Source organism: Saccopteryx leptura, chromosome 8 (assembly GCF_036850995.1).
Source record: "Saccopteryx leptura isolate mSacLep1 chromosome 8, mSacLep1_pri_phased_curated, whole genome shotgun sequence".
Lineage (NCBI taxonomy): Eukaryota > Metazoa > Chordata > Mammalia > Chiroptera > Emballonuridae > Saccopteryx > Saccopteryx leptura.
Window position 1 is genome coordinate 74,568,841 of NC_089510.1, and position 19,968 is coordinate 74,588,808.

The 19,968-nt window shown below is 43.0% G+C and overlaps 1 protein-coding gene across 1 annotated transcript in view; it reads right to left on the minus strand.

The window, feature by feature from the left end:
• USP13 (ubiquitin specific peptidase 13) overlaps positions 1 to 19,968 on the minus strand; it is a 142,528-nt gene that overhangs the window by 31,916 nt on the left and 90,644 nt on the right. The window contains exons 11-14 of the mRNA XM_066346842.1: positions 15,741 to 15,866; positions 13,262 to 13,415; positions 11,138 to 11,312; positions 4,191 to 4,279 (exon numbers count right to left, since the gene is read on the minus strand). Of these exons, the coding sequence (XP_066202939.1) occupies positions 4,191 to 4,279; positions 11,138 to 11,312; positions 13,262 to 13,415; positions 15,741 to 15,866 (544 nt within the window). The remainder of the gene's footprint in view (positions 1 to 4,190; positions 4,280 to 11,137; positions 11,313 to 13,261; positions 13,416 to 15,740; positions 15,867 to 19,968) is intronic.

A 19,968-nucleotide genomic window follows, 5' to 3' on the forward strand; every position in this document is an offset into this window, starting at 1 on the left:
GGACAGCAATAACAAACATAATGTCTGCCCCACAAAATCAAGGCAATTGTTTCTCAACAGAAAAATTCAGGTTCGTTAAAATAAGCTTTGGGGCCCTGGCCAGTTGGCTCAGTGGTAGAGTGTCGGCCTGGCATGCAGGAGTCCCGGGTTCGATTCCCAGACAGGGCACACAGGAGAAGCGCCCGTCTGCTTCTCCACCCCTCCTCCTCTCCTTCCTCTCTGTCTCTCTCTTCCCCTTCCTCAGCCAAGGCTCCATTGGAGCAAAGTTGGCCCGGGCGCTGAGGATGGCTCTATGGCCTCTGCCTCAGGTGCTAGAACGGCTCTGGTTGCAACAGAGCAACGCCCCAGATGGGCAGAGCATCGCCCCCTGGTGGGCATGCTGGGTGGATCCTGGTTGGGTGCATGAGGGACCCTGTCTGACTGCCTCCCCGTTTCCAACTTCAGAAAAAAATACAAAAAGATAATAATAATAAGCTTTGGGATTCCTTTAAATTCAGCAAGTCCATGAAATCTCACTTGAATTTTTTGCTCCTTTATAGGAATTTAAAACAAAGAATAAGAAAACTGTTTCTGAAGCAGCTCAAAGCCCTTTGGAAGTCAGTGTTTTCCCAGATGCTTCTCTGGCCCACAGAGGAAAGGCTAAGTGATGAACATCCTGCCCTTTGCCCTCCTCCCTGCCCACAATATGACTCCACCAGGAATACTAAACATCTGCCAGAGGATCAGTCACAGCCCAGCATAACGTCAAATTAGCTCTATGTAAACTGTTAGGGCTGGCGGGTTCTGGGAAGTCACTCTAGCCGACTTCCCATTCTTTTTATCCGTCCCCTTCAGATCAGCAGATGAGTGCTTAATTAACCAGGGTTAAACCGGAGTAGTTGTTTTTTAAGTGCTCAAAACCAGGAAAACTTAAAAAGACTGGCAAACAGTCTGAGTTACTTGCTTTTAGAAACCACAGAAGGTAAAACTAGATACCCTTCTATGCCACTTAGGTAAGCCTAGTAACACCCTTGCTATTAGATTGCGATAGTAGAAAAAACTGTTCTTATGCACTGACTGAAAAATTAACCTCTAACAATGGAAAAGGGCCTTTAAAATTAACAGAAGGAAGTCCAATCAAGCTAATATCATATCTCTGTTTAATGCAACTGACTATACTCATTTTGTTATTAATAAGATTTGTATGATTTAAGAGAATGTTACTGGTTGCTTCAGAAGCACAGGAGAGATGCTATGGGAAGAGTATGTCTTAAATTACGGGATGTGCACCTTCAAGTGTGGCCTTTGGACTAACAGCACCAGCATCACCTGGGAGCTTGTCAGAAATAAAAGAATCCCATTAAAGGGTCTTCCTTAAGAAAAAGAAAAAAACAAGAGGAACACAGTTAAAAGAATAAAATGGCAATAAATACATACCTATCAATAATCATAGATTGCATACCTACCTCAAGAAACAAGAAAAATCTCAAATAAACAATCTAACTTTACACTTAAAAGGAACTTGAAAAAGAAAACCAAGCCGAAAGTGAGTAGAAGAAAGAAAATAATAAAGATCAAAGCAGAAATAAACAAAACAGAGTCTAAAAAATAGTATATAAGATCAATGAAACCAAGAGCTGGTTCTTTTTGAAAAGGTAAACAACATTAACAAACTCTTAACCAAACTCATCAAGAAAAAAAGAAAACCCAAATATATAAAATCAGAAATGAAAGAGGAGAAGTAACAGCTAATACCAAAGCAATATAAAGGATTGTAAGAAAATATTATGAACTATATGCCAACAATTTGGAAAATCTGGCCAAATGGATAAATTTCTAGAAACATATTAATATTCCAAAACTGATTCAGGAAGAATCAGAAATTCTGGGCAGATATTACAATAAACAAAAATGAAGCAATAATTTCAAAACTGCCAACAAACAAGTCATTGACTGAATGGCTCACAGTAAACTTTACCAAGCATTTGAAGAACTAACACCTATCCTTCTCAAACTACTATAAAAAATTCAAGAGGTGGGAAGACTCCCAAAATCATTTTATGAGGACAGCATTATCCTAATTCCAAAACCAGGTAAAGGCATTACAAAGAAAGAAAATTATAGACCAATATCCCTGATACACATAGATGCCAAAATCCTCAACAAAATATTAGCAAATCATATTCAGCAATACATTAATAAAATCATACACCATAATCAAGTGGGATTCATTCTGGGGATGCAAGGTTGGTACAGTATCTGTAAATTGATAAAAATGAGACACCACATCAGCAAAATAAAAAATAAAACCACATGATCATATCAATAGATGCAGAAAAAGCATTTGCTAAATCCATCACCCATTAATGATAAAAACTCTCAGCAAAATGGGAATAGAGAGAACATATCTCAATGTAATAAAGATCATATATGACAAAACCAGAGCTAACATCACACTCAATGGGCAAAAACTACAAGTGTTTCCCTTAAGATCAGAAACAAGAAAGGGATGTCAGCTTTCACCACTCAACACAGTACGGGAAGTCTTAGCCATAGCAATCAGACAAGAAGAAGAAATTAAAAGGCATCCAAATTGGAAAGGAAAAAGTAAAGGTGTCATTATCTGCAGATGACACAATATTGCACATAGAGAACCCTGTGGATTCCATCAAAAAACTACTAGAACTGATAAATGAATTCAGTAAATTATCAGGATACAAAATAAATATCCAGAAATCAGTTGCACTTTTATACACCAATAATGATCTAACAGAAAAGGTAACTAAGAAAGCAATCTCATTTACAGCTGCATAAAACAAAAGGAAAAAAAGAAAACCTAAGAATAAATTTAACCAAGGATGTAAAAGACTTGTACTTAGAAACTTATAAGACATTGAAGAAGATACAAATACATGGAAGCATATAGTGTATGCATGAATAGGAAGATTTGTTTTAAGTGAGAGGCGGAGTCAGACTCCCGCATGCTCCGTGACCAGGATCCACCCAGCAAGCCCCCTACCAGGCAATGCTCTGGCCATCTGGGGCCACTGCTCGTTGCTTAGCAACTGAGCTATTTTAGCACCTGAGGTGAGGCCATGGTGCCATCCTCAGTGCCCAGCACCAACTTGCTCAAACCATTCAAACCATGGCTGCAGGAGAAGAGAAGAGAGAGAGAAGAGAGAGGGGATGGGGTGGAGAAGCAGATAGTCGCTTCTCCTTTGTGCCCTGACCAGTAATCAAACCCAGGACTCCCACACACTCTACCACTAAGCCAACCAGTCAGGGCCAAGTAGTGGTACATTTACACAATGGAATGCTACTCAGGCATAAAGGAGAAGAAAATCTTACCTTTTGAGACAGCATGAATGAACCCGGAGATTATTATGCTAAGTGAAATAAGCCAGTCAGAAAAAGGCAAGTACCGTATGATTTCACTCATATGTGGAATCTAACAAACAAATTAAACTAACACACCGAACAGAAACAGAATCCTGGATAGAGAACAGACTTGACAGCGGTCAGAGAGGAGGGAGTTGAGGAAGAAAGGTAAAAAAGGTGAAAGGATTCAACAAAAAAACAAAACAAAATAAAACCTTATAGATCTAGACAATATGATGATTATCAGAGGGAAGGGGGGGTGAAAGAGGGTAAGGGGGATAAATGGGGATGGAAGGAGACTTGACTTGGGTGGTGAGCACACAACACATTACACAAATGATGAGTTATAGAACTGTGCACCTTAAACCTGTATAATTTTATTAACCGATGTCACTTGAATAAGTTCAATAAAACTAACAGTAATAAAAAATAAAAGTAAATACAATAAAATATTCAATAACAAAAAAAAGAATCCCAAGCCCCCAGACCTGATGAATTACCATCTGCATTTTTACAAAGATTCCCAGGTAATTCATGTGCACCTTAATGTCTGGGAAGCATTGTTTATTTGATCATGTGGGGCCCTGTTTTCACTCCTAGAAGCCCCTCACCCCAAATCCCATTATTAGATAAGTGGATTAGCATGTGGTAATTTTATCAGCAGTGCTTATCATATACTCTGATTCTGAAAGTAAAGGTGGAGGAAGTACGTAATGGAAAAAGAATGAAATGGGACTGTTTCTGGAAGCCAACTGCTCATGGCTCATTCACATGCCATGTTTTTTACATGGTTGATTTGATGTTTTAAGCAAAAACATGCAAAAGATACCTACCAAATTTTTTGGGAACCCAGTCAAGACCAAAAGTGAACTTCTTTATCTGCACTACCAAGTATTCAGGGAAGGAGGCAAAGCGAGATGTTCTGGGAAACACAAGGGGATTATATCAATGAAACAAGGCAATGAGAATTGGGAACACAGATCATGCAGCATCACAAGCTCTGTACACGGCACACCTGCAGCTCCAACAACTGCACGGAAGAGGAAGAGCACGCACACACACTCGCCCACGACTGCTCATTCGTCCAGGCCTTTTCATAAAAGGAAAATGTTTAGCATAGGAGAATGTTGTCCTTTGAGAATGATTTTGGACCCACTGACAAATTATTACTTTTATTTTGCTGTGGCATTTTATATTTCTGAAAAGCACTTTCAACCATAAGCATCAGTTTTCTCTAAAACCCCTGAAGGAATTCAGTATGTATGTATACTTGTAGGTGTGTGTAGACATGCATGCATTGTGTTTTGATTTTTTTTTCACATTCAATATTATTTTGTATTAGTTTCAGGTGTACAGCATAATGATTATACGAAGTGTTCCCCCTGATATTTCTAGTACCCACCTGACATCACACATAGTTATTAGAATATTACTGACTATATTCCCTATGCTGTACTTTCCATCCCCATGACTATTTTGTAACTACCAATTTGTACTTTTTAACCGCTTATTTTTTGCATTATGCGTTTGATGGGGCAGGCTGAAAAAGCTCCCCACGCAATCCCAACACACTCCCACCTCTGTGCCCACTGAGAATTACTATCTTACAGAACAGAGCTGCCATACGAGGGATCTTTGGCGTTTTCATTGAAGTTGATTATTGGAAATGTCAGGGCCTCATTAAAATACTACTGCACTAAATCCATGGTCACATGGAACCTAGAAGTATATATATTAGGGGAAAGAAAGGCTGAATTGTTTAGTCTTGAGTTTGGCAATTTTATGCACAAACCATTCAATTTGTACACCTAATTCATGTCCAGGTTCCTACTCATTCTCTCAATATTTATCATCTTAGTTATAATAAGCATTTCTATTTCAGTGTCAATGTGAGTGTGGTAGGTATAGGTAAAAAATAAAACCAGCTGTAGATAGGTACCATAGATACCTTCTAAAATAAAAATTCTAGAGCAGCCTTCCTGGAAACTCTGCTTTCCTACTACTTGAAATGCATCCCCCCTGATTTCAGAAAACAAATGCAAATCCCTGCTGCCCCCTAGTGAAGAAGAGAAGTCACAGTACTGGGAGAGAGCACAGCTCAAAAAGCGTTAAAAGATGTGAATTGTGGTGGGTCTTGGATATGCTCCTTAATTCACTCCAAATCTGGGCAAATCAATGACCCTCCCCGAGGTTCCATTTTCACATCTACAAAGTAAATGTATTAATAATATCTGCCTGCTAGCACTGTGCAATATTTATAATCTTATATGAAGCTGCTTGGCACACTAGAATGTACTATTTATACCTAAGGAATTAACATGATCATTTTGTCATGAAACTGCTAGATTTCGTGAGGTCTTAGACAGGGACTCAATCTGTCATTGACCTGTATTTTGCCATCAGGCAAGTCACTTAACCACTCTGCATCTCAAATTCTCCATTTATGGTAGAAAAAAAACAGGCGATAACATAAGGAAGCTCTTCCAAAAATATAGGGGTATAACCATCCTAAGGAGCCAATCTATTACAGTCCTGGCTCACTCTCCAGAAATTACATATTTTCAGTAATTAAATGTCCCTCTCTTCTGCGGAGCAGTGATAAACACCATTCCTACTTCATTACAGCCAAGTCCTCAATTCCACCAAAATCCAACAGACTCCACCTGATATTTTCAACTAATGTAAAAATGTAACTTCTCTGATCTCTTCCTCTGACCACATTAGCTTAAAATCTGGAATATGTATAACAGTGAAATCAAGCAAAAGTCATTAGGAAATCAGTGATTTCCAAAATGTGGTTGAGGAGCCCCAAGGCTCTTGCAGTGGCTCTGTGGTCGGCATCTGGGTCAAGCATCAGCGGGAAAGCATTACCATGGGGCGGGGGGCAATGGAGGGAACGCAAAGTTGGGACAGGGTTGAGGGAGGACAGCACAACTTAACATTCTTATAGGTAACGACAATTTAAGAGTACCAGAAAGCAATTAGATGGTGTCCACATTATATTTGCCCTGTTAAATAAACATTTTATTCATCTTTGTAACCTCTACAAGTCTCAAGTTGAATCACACATGTAGTAATGACTATATATATATGTAGATATATATATATAAATTAAATGAGTTAAGAGATAAAAAGTGCTTAGAATAGTGCCTCACTTCACTATTATGTTGTCTATTGGTAACCTATTGCCATTATTTAAAATATATCCATTTTTCATTAATTACAAATAAGGCAAAAATACTATGAAAACCTTATTAAGAAAATATAAGCTGTCCCTCTCCCAAAAATTAAGACAGTGCAATGGACAGAGCATCCTCCTGAAGCCAGTGTGATCCTGGGTTTGCCAGCTTGACCCCAGGATCACTGGCTCGACCCTGAGAGCTCTGCCAGCTCTATCCCAAGGGCACTGATCCCCGTCAAGCATGTTTAAGAAGCACTCAATGGATACACAACTAAGTGGAACGAGTTGTTGCTTCTCTCTCTCTCTCTCCTTCCCTCTTTCTAAAAAACAAAACAAAACCAAAAAACACTGGTAAGTAAAAAAATATAATTCAATCTTTTCCATTATATATGGTTGATAATTACTCAACCACTCTCAAACTGCATAATATAAAGCAAAAAAAAAAAAGGAGGGGGAATGATAGGAAAGATAAAATAATTGTAATAACAATTACAGCATCTATTTATTCTGTGCCAGACACTGTGCAAAGTGCTTCATATGGCTTATCTCACCTTGACGCTCAGCCAACCCTATGAGGAACGCATACTATTACCTCAGTTTACAGATAAGGAAACGGGTTTAAGGAGGTGAGGACAATCAGCCAGAGTCATAGACCAATAGGTTCAACACTGGGGATTCAACACAGACTATCCACCTAAAGTTGGTGTTACGGAGCCCCACACCATGCTCTCTCTTCATAAATGGTAAAGGTCAAGTAAAACCTCTTCCTATGGACCCTTACTTCGTGAGATGCTTGAGGACAGGACCTAGGTCCTGTCCAACTCACTGCCTAGAACACACTAGATGAACAACAGCATTTGCCTGTGAGTGAAATAGCAAACACTAATATTTTTCCCAACATTGTTCAGGACCATTTAAGGTAGTGATAGTCAACCTGGTCCCTACCACCCATTAGTGGGCGTTCCAGCTTTCATGGTGGGCGGTAGCGGAGCAACCAAAGTATAAATAAAAAGATAGATTTAACTATAGTAAGTTGTTTTATAAAGATTTATTCTGCCAAACTTAGCGAAAATCCGACAAAGTACTTGGTAAGTAATTATTATGATATGCTTTAACTTGCTGTAACTCTGCTTTATAAATTTTATAAAGTAAAGTGACTTCCCTACTTTATAAATCACCATTACTGTGGAACCGATGGGCAGTTAGAAAATTTTACTACTAACAGATACAAAAGTGGGTGGTAGGTATAAAAAGATTACTACCCTTGATTTAAGGGAAGGATCTTTATGTCTGGTCCATACTGACCCAAGATCTATCAAGATCCTTAGGACATCTTTTGCCCCTCTCTGGGTCCAACACAAGGAAAGTTCAAGGCTCCAAATTAACATAATAAAGAGATCATGTCTGAGTTACAGCTTATATTGCTGGAAAAAAGAAAATGATCTTTTAGGAATCCACTGAACTGGCTGCCCCAAAACTAACATTTGAAACATGATAAGGCATAATAAGTAATAGCGAGGCTATTTATGGACTATAAGGCTCTACATATAAGCAAGCATGGAGAGGAAGATGGGGCACTAGATAACCTGGGAATTAAGTTTAAACTTCACTCAAAATTGACATGAATGAGTCCCAAGTCTGCCACCTACTGGCCAATTACTTCTCCTTTTATTCTTCATCTGTAAAATGAGAATAATGATACCTACCTTATAACAGTATTAAAAAGATTAAATTTGATAATTTATGGGAAAGCTTAACACATGACCTAGAATGATAATGGCAGTAAATGATAAATGGTAATAAAAAAGGTAGTTGCTTTATTACCCTGAAGTGTTGTATTTTTTCCTTTCCCTCAGAGACCAGTTTTCAATTATGAACAATTGTGAAACAGCCAGTACTGTTTTTGTGTATATAACAGTATGTGCATATGTAAAAGATGGATATCTACTGTTAGGGAGTAGAGAAAGCAGAAACCCTCCTCGAGTGTTCAGCTAGTGATGCCAGCACTGCCTGCCACTAAATCTTTATAGCATTTGAACAGACAATTAAGTCAGCAAGCATCAGTCCTCCATGACTGACAAGTGGAAGGACATTGGGTGATGACTTCGCCCCAGGATAGAACTTAAACCAGAAGTGGACACAGATCTCCCGACCACTAGCCCAGGGGTCAGAGACTCCATGTCTGTGGAAACCTAATGCCTTCCACCTCCATTTAAAGGATGGGCCCTTAACCTGGACATGTTTTCTTTGAATATATGTACCCTGATTCATTGATGTCAGCCCATTAAAATTAATAAAAATTTATTTATAAAAAAACAATGCCTGTGCAGATGCCATCCTGGTATAGGTTACAGCTGTGGCATGATTTGGGACATTGTTTCTGGTTGCAAAACCTCTGAGACTGGTTCTCTGGCATTCATGGGATCTGTGAGGTACAAAGAAACCTTATATTAAATCCCCTTTCCAGTGCAATATATAGATGTTGCATTGTAGAACTATGTACCTGAAACCTTTGTAATCTTATTAACCAATGTTACCCTAATAAATTCAATAATAAAACATTTTAAAAAATTAAAAATAAAAAAAAATAAAGGATGGGTCTTTTCCAAGTGCTCAGAAGTCTCCTTCCTGCAGGCTCCTATAGTACGTCACACCCTGTACTTCTAAGACTCAGATCTACTTTTCTGGAGAGCAGAAAGGGGTGGCCAAGCGGACAGGCAAGTGAAGAAGGCCCTGCTGCTCACACCTGATGCTGAGGGCTCTCTAGGCTGCCCGGCCCCTGGGTCGCTCCCACCTCCCACACAGAATCAGAAGTAAAGGGCAAAGAGAAAAGGAAAATGTTTGAGGAGTCTCCAGCCTACTGTTAATACTTAAAGTAAAAAAAAAACCAACCAAGTCATGTTGTACACCTTAAACTTATAAAATGTTATGTCAATTATATCTCAATAAAGCTGGGGAGGAAAGAATTACAGAAATGATTTCTACCACTAATATTGTATGTAGATATCAAACTGCCCAAAGATGTCTCCAAGCTGCAATGAAGTGAGTATCGCACATTTAATACACCAGCTATTATCTGCAACTATCTAACATACCAACTATTATCACGTGCACACACATAGACACACATATATACACACACATACACACCCCAAAATTGAGCAGTCCTAGGATGAAAACTTACCCTGCAATGGATAATTGATAACTGAATGAACTATTATTAATCCTCATTTGGATATAAAGAATGCTTTTTTAAAAATTATTTTAAGGCCCTGGGCAGTTGGCTCAGTGGTAGAGCGTCGGCCCAACATGTGGATGTCCCGGGTTCAATTTCTGGTCAGGGCACACAGGAGAAGCACCCACCTGCTTCTCCACCCTCCCCCCTCTCCTTTCTCTCTCTATCTCCTTCCCCTCCTGCAGCCATGGCTTGGTTGGAGCAAGCTGGCCCTGGGTGCTAAGGAAGTCCCCATGCCTTCACCTCAGGAGCTAAAACAGCTCGGTTGCAGAGCAGTGGAGCAACGCCCAGACGGGCGGGGCATAGCCAGGTAGGGGGCTTGCCAGGCGGATCCTGGTCAGGACACATGCAGGAGTCTGTCTCTCTGCCTCTCCACTTCCCAGTTAAAAAAAAAACAAAACTATTTTTAAAAAATATCGCTTTTAGTTTTTGAAATAAATTATTTTTGTTTTCCTCTTTTTGACATGAAATCAATTATGTAAAACAGAGGAGTCCTGAGAGACAGCTGTCGTGGAGAGTAAGTGATTTAGGTTTGACTGCTAAGTGAGGTTGAGACAAAAACAGCCTGCAGTAGCTCTTCCATCCTCCACTCCCCTTTCCATCAACTAGAGCTCAATCTTAGCCCAGAATAAAAAGAGCCTAAGAATGTCTAAAAGTAGGGAAATCCCCAGAGCCAGACTTTCAGACCCCCCCTCATTTTATGCCACTGTTACGTTCACTTTTTCCAATTATGTAAAGTATGTCAGGAAGGAATTGTCTGTATAAAATTAAGGTGTCAACTGAAAAATAAAAACTAACGTTTTATGTATCTGACAACAAAGCTGACAATGTGGAAACAGAACAGCTCCTGCCTAAGTCCCGAGCAGCTTATCTGAGCATGCTCAGGACCTCTGCGTCCACTTCGAGATGCCCCAGGACCCCTGGTCTCCAGGTCCGAACAGAATCAACCACGGTCTAAGCCAAATCCTTAATTATGGAATTAAAAATCTATCACAATGGAGTTTAAATAATGAAGACAGTCCTAAGTATTTTTTAAATTTCTTCATGCTATGGGTTCTTGGTTATACACTCTTGACAAAAATTAAAATAAAAAGCAAATTCTTAACAGGATAAACTACAAACCTGCTTAAAAAGAAAAAGGCATTCCTTCCCTAGCACATAATATAGATTATAAGCCTGTTTCATTGGGTAGGTCTCATGCAATGTGGTGTAAGGCTGTGTGAATCATATCCTGTATCACCCACATGAGCAAGCATGCACAGACTCATACAATACCCCACCACCTCTCGAGAACCCCTCCTTACTCCCCACCACCAATAAGCACACACATGCACACGTATGTGTACACATACCCACATACTTACTTCACACCCGCTGACTTTGCTTGTAGGGCACTGCTCCAGAAATCATCCACATTTTCTGGTTCAGAAAAGGCCTGAAGGCAGGCACTAAACGGTATCTTGGCACGGACCAACTCAGGAAGGGGTCTTCTGTTTGCTTCCGCTTCTCTTCTCGTCAACTCATAGGCAATCAGCTCATCTGAATGAAAGAGCAAGCAAATGAATGTCTTTGCAATTGCTCTTACCTTCTTAAAACGAAAACCTCCCCTTTGGCCAATCTTCCCTGAAGCCTGCTGGGCTGGGGCAGACTGCTTACTCACTGCCCTTCACAGACCCGAACAGCATGCGGAAGGCTGTTCCTGGGGTGTGTTTCGAGTAGAACTGACAGGCTGCATTGAGCCATCCATATTTTTTTTACCTGTTCCCCTTAGAGACTGATGGGGGGGAACTGTGAACTCTGGCCCAAATAAGAGGTCCAGACCATGAATGTGACATAAGTGATCACAAACCTGGTCTCTCACCTGCTCCGAGTTCAAGGCTGGTTTACCCAAATGCCACCCTCCAATCACAAAGTCTTCACACGAGAATTTCACACTGAAAGACACCCAGGGCTCACCTCTTCCCAGGCCCTCTTTAATGATTAGAGGTCACGGAGGGTGTGGGCCAAGGATCCAAAGGAACTAGGAGTGCAGTTATCTGCAACCTGTGATACTGACATTGCCAGACAGCTTACGGCTGAAGTTGCTCAACACCCAGAGCAACCAGCCCCGAAGGCCCCTTTTCTACACGATCCCTGCTCAAATGATTGACAACCAAGGGAAAAAGTAGTTAGCGTCCTGTGAACTCCTCAAGAGTCAGCAGATATGCTCTTAGAAACCACCAGCAAGTCAAAACTTTATAGCGATTCTGAATGGGCCTTTCTGGTCTTTCCTTTCGTGTTACAAAAAAACACCACTCCTGGTTCAGTTTTCAGGCACACTTACGCACTTAGGTGTTTTTTAAATACATCTAACTACACTTTCAAATTCATCTCCCAGTCCACCATCAGTTCATGAAGGACTTATATCTAGGATGATGGCATTCAGTATCCAGAGACTATATTATCAAGCTCCTTTCTGAACAAAATAAATGAGTGCTCCTTTACCACTCATAAATTATAAACAGCAAGTCAGACAGGATCACAGAGCTGAGCAGAACATGTGAGTCAGTATCCCTGAGGTCAGCAAGAGAAAGCAATTAAGCCTAGTTCTGAAAAGGAAACAAGCCACACACCCTGACCCTCACTCTCCCCTTAGAAAGGGTAACAATTTAAATCTGGTCAAAAGCTGTAGGAGCTTATACAAAATGGAAATCATTTTACCTTGAAATCAGTATAATCATCACTTTCTAATCTGTACAATAAAGTGACCCTCCTCCCCCCCAAAAAAAGAAGAAAAAGGGCACCCAGGAAGCCACTGGACTTCACAGAAATGACCCACTCACAGGAGAGAAGCAACCTAGCAGGTATTTTGCCTTTTTTTTATTTTTTTGCTTCTAAAATGTTAATTCTAAGTAATATCACTTATCTATTCTCCCAGACAGACTGAAGGAACTTCCCCTCAGACCCCACCCTGGCTGCAATATCTCTGCCTCCTTTCTGCCTCCAAAGTCCAGAGGCCCCGCCACAGGCCTCACGCCTGCAACACGGCATTGCCTTTAAGAGGCATCGGAAGGTCTGGGGTGCCAAAGCCGGATCCTGTCAGGAGACCTCTGATTGAATGTCCCACACAACAAATACAGTCTGACCACTTCCCCCAGACTTCAGAGCACAATTTATGAGTGACACTGTTAAAAAATTTTCCACACGTATAATTACAAATATATTCCCCCAAAATAAGGTGACTCCAAGCCCAACACTTGGTCAAATTTATAGGCACTGGAATAAGTTCCATCCATAAGCCCTCCACAAAAATCTGTGATCCATTTGATTCTTTTCAAAAGAAAGTCACACGGGGACTATGGGAAAGATGAAAAGACACGTGCAAAGCAGACCCCCTCTGGGCTGCGTCTCCCTGGCAGGACTGCGCAGTGACTGAGCTGTCCGACCGCCGCTTACGGAGTTTCACACAGGAAGCAGCACACTGCTCAGTTCCCACCTGGACACGTTACCTTTGTTGGCTGCTGCCTCCATGGCCACAGGTAACTGCATCAGGTAATCCACCCTCTCCGTGTAGCGGACTTTCCGGGTCTGACAGCACTGAATACGTTCTTCCACCAAAAACCGAAAAACGTCACTTGGATTTTCTGAGCCAATGCGGTTCCTCTGAAAGATAGATTATATCAGGTTAGTGAATTTATGAATATTAATCCATGAATAAAAATTAGCATAAAATCGGTCCTGGCCAGTTGGTTCAGTAGTAGAGCGTCAGCCCTGTGTGTGGATGTCCCGGGTTCAATTTCCGGTTAGGGCACACAGGAGAAGCTCCCATCTGCTTCTCCACCCTTGCCCCCTCCTTTCTTTCTGTTTCTTCTCCTCCCGCAACCAATGCTCCACTGGAGCAAAGTTGGCCCGGGTGCTGAGGACGGCTCCATGGCCTCTGCCTCAGGCACTAGAATGGCTCCAGCCACAACGGAGAGATGCCCCAGATGGGCAGAGCATCGCCCCGTAGTGTGCATGCTGAGTGGATCCCAGTCAGGCACATGCAGGAATCTCTCTGACTGACTCCCCACTTCTAACTTTGTAAAAATACAAAAAAGAAAAAAAATTAGCATAAAACCAAATATAACACTGATGTAAAGACCTAGTATTGTGAAACAATCCCTCTGAGCATGCCATTTCACCAGAGTATTTCAAAAGCAAAACACTGATGCCTTGCCCGGGTAGCTCAGTTAGAGCGTCATTCCAATGCCTCAAGGTTATGGGTTTAATCCCCAATCAGGGCACATACAAAAATCAATCAGTGAATGCAGAAGAAATAAGTAGAACAACAAATCAATCTCTCTCTTGCTCTCGTTCCCTTCTTCTCTCTCTAAATTCAATCAATCAATAAAAATTTTTAAATTTTTAAAAAAGCGAAAGACTGGTAGTTATGTGAAGTCTCAAAATGGGGGACTGGCTTAATAAATTATGATTCACCATGTGCATTAATATTATGCAGCCATTAAAAGTCATGGGAGAGGGACTGACCCAGATGGCGTTAGAAGGAAGGGAAGGAGGGAGCCAAACTAAAGAGAAAAGAGGAAAGCCCTGGCCGGTTGGCTCAGCAGTAGAGTGTCGGTCCAGCATGTGAAAATCCTGGGTTCGATTCCTGGCCAGGGCACACAGGAGAAGCACCCATTTGCTTCTCCACCCCTCCCCCTCTCCTTCCTCTCTGTCTCTCTCTTACCCTTTTGCAGCCAAGGCTCCATTGGAGCAAAGTTGGCCCGGGCACTGAGGATGGCTCTGTGGCCTCTGCCTCAGGCGCTAGAATGGCTCTGGTTGCAGCAGAGCGACGCCCCAGATGGGCAGAGCATCGCCCCCTGGTGGGCATGCCAGGTGGATCTCGGTTGGGGCACATGTGGGAGTCTGTCTGCCTGCCTCCCTCTCCTCCTCCCTGCTTCTCACTTCAGAAAAATACGAAGAAAAAAAGAGAAAAGGGGAAAATCAAAAGCTGCCCTGGAAACATTAAGGCCATGTATATGATTATATAAATGCATTTGTATAAATTCTATACAAATAAAAAAGAAATTAAGCTAAATTTAAGTGTGTAATGATACGGGAAAATGTCCCCAGCAAGTTAAGTGGGAAACACTGCTTAGAAACAACATGTAGGAAATTAATAAATGCTCCTGGGAAATGAATGGTGGGTCAGACACCAGAACATTAACACTAGTTGTTTGCAGGGGCTGGTATTATAGGTGATTCTTATCTTCTCTGTGTCTTTCTGTATTTTTCACAAACACATCAGTAATCAGAAAAAAATGGGTTTTTTTAATTGATTTTAGAGAAAAACATCGACTTGTTCTATTTATTTGTGCATTCATTGGTTGACTTTTTAAAAAAATGTTTATTTTATTGAGTTTAGAGAGAGAGGAAGAGACAGGAACATTGATCTGCTCCTGTATGTGCCCTGACCAGGGATCGAACTGGCAACCTCTGCGCTTTGGGACAATGTTATAACCAACCAAGCTCTTTGACGAGGACCTAAAAAATCTGTTGTTCTGAAGAGGGGAAAATAACCTTTAATCATGTATTCTTAGTGTCTTTTGAAAACCACAGCATTTAACGTGACTCAGTTCTATGTGAGCAGTGTGGCCATATCTGAGTGGTGGGAGGAGGACACCAAATCCCACGCAGGGCTCCCAAGAAGCTTTGTCATCAAAAAACAAAGGAAAAGGAGAAAGAATGGTGAATGAGGTAACTGACAAACACGCCTCTAACGCATACACGTTAAAAGTAGCTAGGGAGACCCAAAGGTGCCAAGAGGACAGGAGAAGGAGCTACCACATCAAGCGGGCTGAGCTGAGGCTCAGAGCTGATTCTAGCCAACGCTGGGCAGTGAGAGGTTGGGTCAGGGGCTGCAGCCTTCCGGCCAAGCCAGGGCGGGACGGCACTCAGGCGCTGGGTACACTTCCTCCAACCCTCTGAGCACTTCTGAAGACGGATTACCTCTACTAGATTCACCAGGTGCAAGAAGAATTCCTGGGCGTCTTGCTGTCTGTTGGAGGAGAATTCTGGATGACTCTTGCTCACAAAGGCCTTAAACATGCATGGAGAGATCCCATTCTGTTGAGGCTAAAATAAAATAAAATAAACTTACAGGACTTTCATACACAGTAACAGCACTATGTGGCAAGCTGAGTGGAGATTACCATAAACCCCAATTTCCAGATGAGAAAACTGAAGCTCACAGCCGCTAAATGAGAATGCCAATCTACACTAGCTGTTGAGTACATACCAGGCTCCACATTCTGAACCTGATCCGAGAACAGGAAGGGACTCTTCCTGTTAAGTCAAATCTGAAGACATGATCAATACCCCACTTTCTAAGAGAGGCACTAGGCCCACCCTCACAGGACTTGCTACCTGGTGGCCAAACTATGTTACAGCCACTGCAGAGCAGACTAGAGACACATTAGGAAGGAAAGGTCTGCAACCTTCCCCAGAAGGGAATATGAGAGAACTCTGCAGAAACTGGGATGGCTGCATGCAAAGGAAATGGCCCTGCAGCCCCTGAGGGGTGGCTGAGGCTCACAAGCCCCTGCCCGGGGCTGCTGTCTCTGCAGCAGAGCCCAGGGAGCTGGCAGGGGCCACCCCTCCCTGGAGAAGCAGGAGGAGGCTGGCTGCAGCTGCCGGGATGCAGCTGGGGAAGAGCAGGAGGCGGGACAACTCTGACAGACAAGGACATGTGAACGTCCCAAGGGGCTACAGGAGAGCACAGAGAGCAGCCAGGCTCCTCAGGAAGGACGCTGCATGGGAGGTCAGCTGGCCAATCGTCTTTGGGCAGGAGCCAAGGTGGAGGGTTACAGGATCAGCTGGATGGGCATCAGGAAAGGTCCTCATGGGGATCCCTGAGGGGACAAGTGGGGGCATCTCTAAAGAATGACTGTGTCCCGCAAAAAGGCCAGCCATGGCAGACGACCTATGGCAGCCAAGAGGAGCCACGCGCACCAGCTCAGGGAGAGGCTCTGCCTCACCTCTCCTCTCCCAGCCTTTGCCCCCGCCTGGACAGGCCAGAGGAGGTGGCAGGGAGCCCAGAGGTGGAGCAAGGACAACAGATTGCTAGAGGATACCAACGCTGACCCTGCGGCACCGCCGGTTTCTGAGACTCCTGAGCTCGGTCAGGGGAGAAGCTTTACACTGACTTCAGTGTGAAGTGTCTTTTCAGAGCTGGTCACGTACTGGAAATCTAGCAGACCTACCTGAGATGCTCTAGAGTCAGCGCCGGAAAAGTCCACCTCGCCTGAGCACAGAGGTGGGCTCATGATAACGCCACTTCCTAAGCCATCTAATAATGGGGCTACATGTCACTTCATTTAATACCCTACGAAGGTACTGCCATTATCCCCATTTTATAGCTAGGAAAACTGAGACTGGAAGAAAAGTGCCAGGTCGGTCTTTCCACTCAAAGTGGTCTCACAACCAGCTTGTCACGCAGCTGACAGAGCAGAGCCAGAGCGAACTCCCAGTCCTGATGCCGGTCCAGGCTTTCTGTTGCAAAAATTGTAGCTGTAGCCCACAGCAGATCTCGGTGAGACAAACCTCAGCTTGCAGGTAAGCTAAAGAAGTAATCCATGAACTCTTTGCAAATGTGTGGCTGCTGTCTACCCACTTCTCAAAGCCACCGTGTGCTCAGCTTCTAGGCCACGTTCCCCTCCTCTAAAGTCCAGAGAACTTGCAATGTGGGCCATCCTGGGGCACAGGGCACAACGTGCCCTTACTTCCTTTCACGTCAGCCTTCTCTGGCCCGTCCCCTCAGCCTGACTGCAGTCTGGCAGACAGAGGCCATGTCTCACAGTTCTTCAAGACCTCCTAGACATCTAAGTCGATGCCAGGGTCTGGAGACCACGAAAGGTGTGCACACAGTCAGATGCAATAGGTGATGAAAACTCCTGTAACCATCGGCCAAAAGGCAGCTCTACATATAAAATCTCTCCAATGTGCCTGGTCTAATGTTTCTATTAAAACTCAAGTGAATTTCTTGTCTTGCTGAAAAGAGATCTGCTCTAGTCACCCAGTATTTACTGGCCACCTACTTCCTGCAGAGTCCTACTAGGGATCTGCCCTCCGAGTGATGGCAGACAACACACGGCTCTATAGCAAACAGGAAAGAACCCTGCAGGGACCTGAGACAGCAGCAACCTGCAAGTTCTGAGGACTTGGGACCTGCACATAAACGATCAGCTTACATACACATGGCTTTGGATGTGATTCCAGAAATATGTGAAGACCAATTCATACTGGATAATTAATTTTACTACCTGTATATACAACTCTTGAAAACGATGTGAAAGTTGTAACTTGCTTCACTCACAATGCTGATGTATATCTACATAATATCAGCCAACACAAACATGCAAACATAATCCTTATCTTTGTGCATAATGGCTAACATTCATTTATTCAATAGAAATTTACTGCCTGACCAGGTGGCAGTGCAGTGGATAGAGCGTCGGACTGGAATGTGGAGGACCCAGGTTCGAGACCCCTAGGTCACCAGCTTGAGCATGGGCTCATCTGGTTTGAGCAAGGCTCACCGCTTGAGCCCGAGGTCGCTGGCTCAAGCAAGGGGTCACATGGTCTGCTGTAGCCCCCCAGACAAGGCACATATGAGAAATCAGTCAATGAACAACAAAGGAACCATAACTAGGAATTGATGTTTCTCATCTCCCTCCCTTCCTGTCTATCTGTCCCTCTCTCTGACTCTCTCTGTCTCTGCCACAAAAAGAAAGAAAGAAAGAAAGAAAGAAAGAAAGGGGAGAGAGAGAGAGAGAGAGAGAGAGAGAGAGAGAGAGAAAGAAAGAAAGAAAGAAAGAAAGAAAGAAAGAAAGAAAGAAAGAAAGAAAGAAAGAAAGAAAGAAAGAAACTTACTGAGTGCTATAGAACATCAGATACTATTCTCGTACTTGGATGAATACGTACCAGGTCCAGGCATAGTTCTAAGCACTTTGTATGTGTATCTTGCTTAACTCACCCAACCTCATAAGGTGATTAATATTATTATTATTTTCTCCACTTAAGAGATGAGGAAACTAAGGCAAAGAGTTAGTAAGTAACTGGCCCAGGATCACAGCTAGAAAAGTCTATCTGTCTGTCTCCCTCGTGTTCTAATACTGCTCCTTACACACAAGTGACTAGTTTTCATCTTTGACGACCCTGAGTCCCTCTTACCAGTTGTAGAAGAAACAACACACTATGTCCTGGACTCTACGTAAACCCTCTTCCAACCCATGCCCCGCTGGGACCAACATTACAGGTCAGGCCAGCAATGACTTCCCCACTCTCAGCCGTGTGGAGGCTAGACTTGGAATAACTCTTTCGCATTGTGCGTTCCTACTGAGGCGCATGTGTGAGCATGCACTCACTCACTGCCTGCTCCTCATGGTGCTGCTTCTCACAGGCTGTGCTTCGAGCTGACGCAGCTGCCTGTCTTCACCACAGCAGCTGCTTTGGAAAGTTCAACAAGTCAGCAAGGCTGCCTGCTGTTCTGTGCCACCATACGGCCATACAGCTGGGAGGAGACATCTCAATAGGGTCCCCGGTGAAAAGCGCAGAAAACCCGACACTCAGCATGAACTGTGGCCCAGCCTCATTCACTCCCCTCACACTCCTCTTCTCTCTGCGCGCATTTCTTTTCCCTCGACTGACCTTTCTTTGAATCCTTCGTTCAACAGTTCAGCTATATCTTGAGAAGTGTTGATCACTGAGAAGTTATCTGGAAAAGCTTCCTAACCAGAAAGATGGTACCTCACCTGCTCCACTTCACACTGCTGAGGAGCCCCTGGCTTTCACAGCGGCATTTGAGCATTTCAGCTGAACGCCTTGAACATTATTAGCCAGCGTATCCACCTGCACCCACACTCCACACATGTGCTAGCTCGGATTTCAGAAGGGAGGTCTCATAAATTCCCATCTCAAGTATTACTGTGTTCCCTTCATATCTTATATATTAGAAAGTCAGTAAAAAAAAAGGAAAAGAAAAGAAAAAAAAGCGGCCTGAATCTAATCAAGCTTCCAGCTCTAACTTCCAGCTTAGGAGAAACACAGCTAAACGGTACCTCAAGAAAACAATCTTTAGAGGAATCCTGGGCAAACGATCTCGCTCCTTCAACAAATCAACAGCATGCAGAAAGAAGAAGGAGGGATTAAACCAGATGTCTCTCATGCTGCAGGGGCA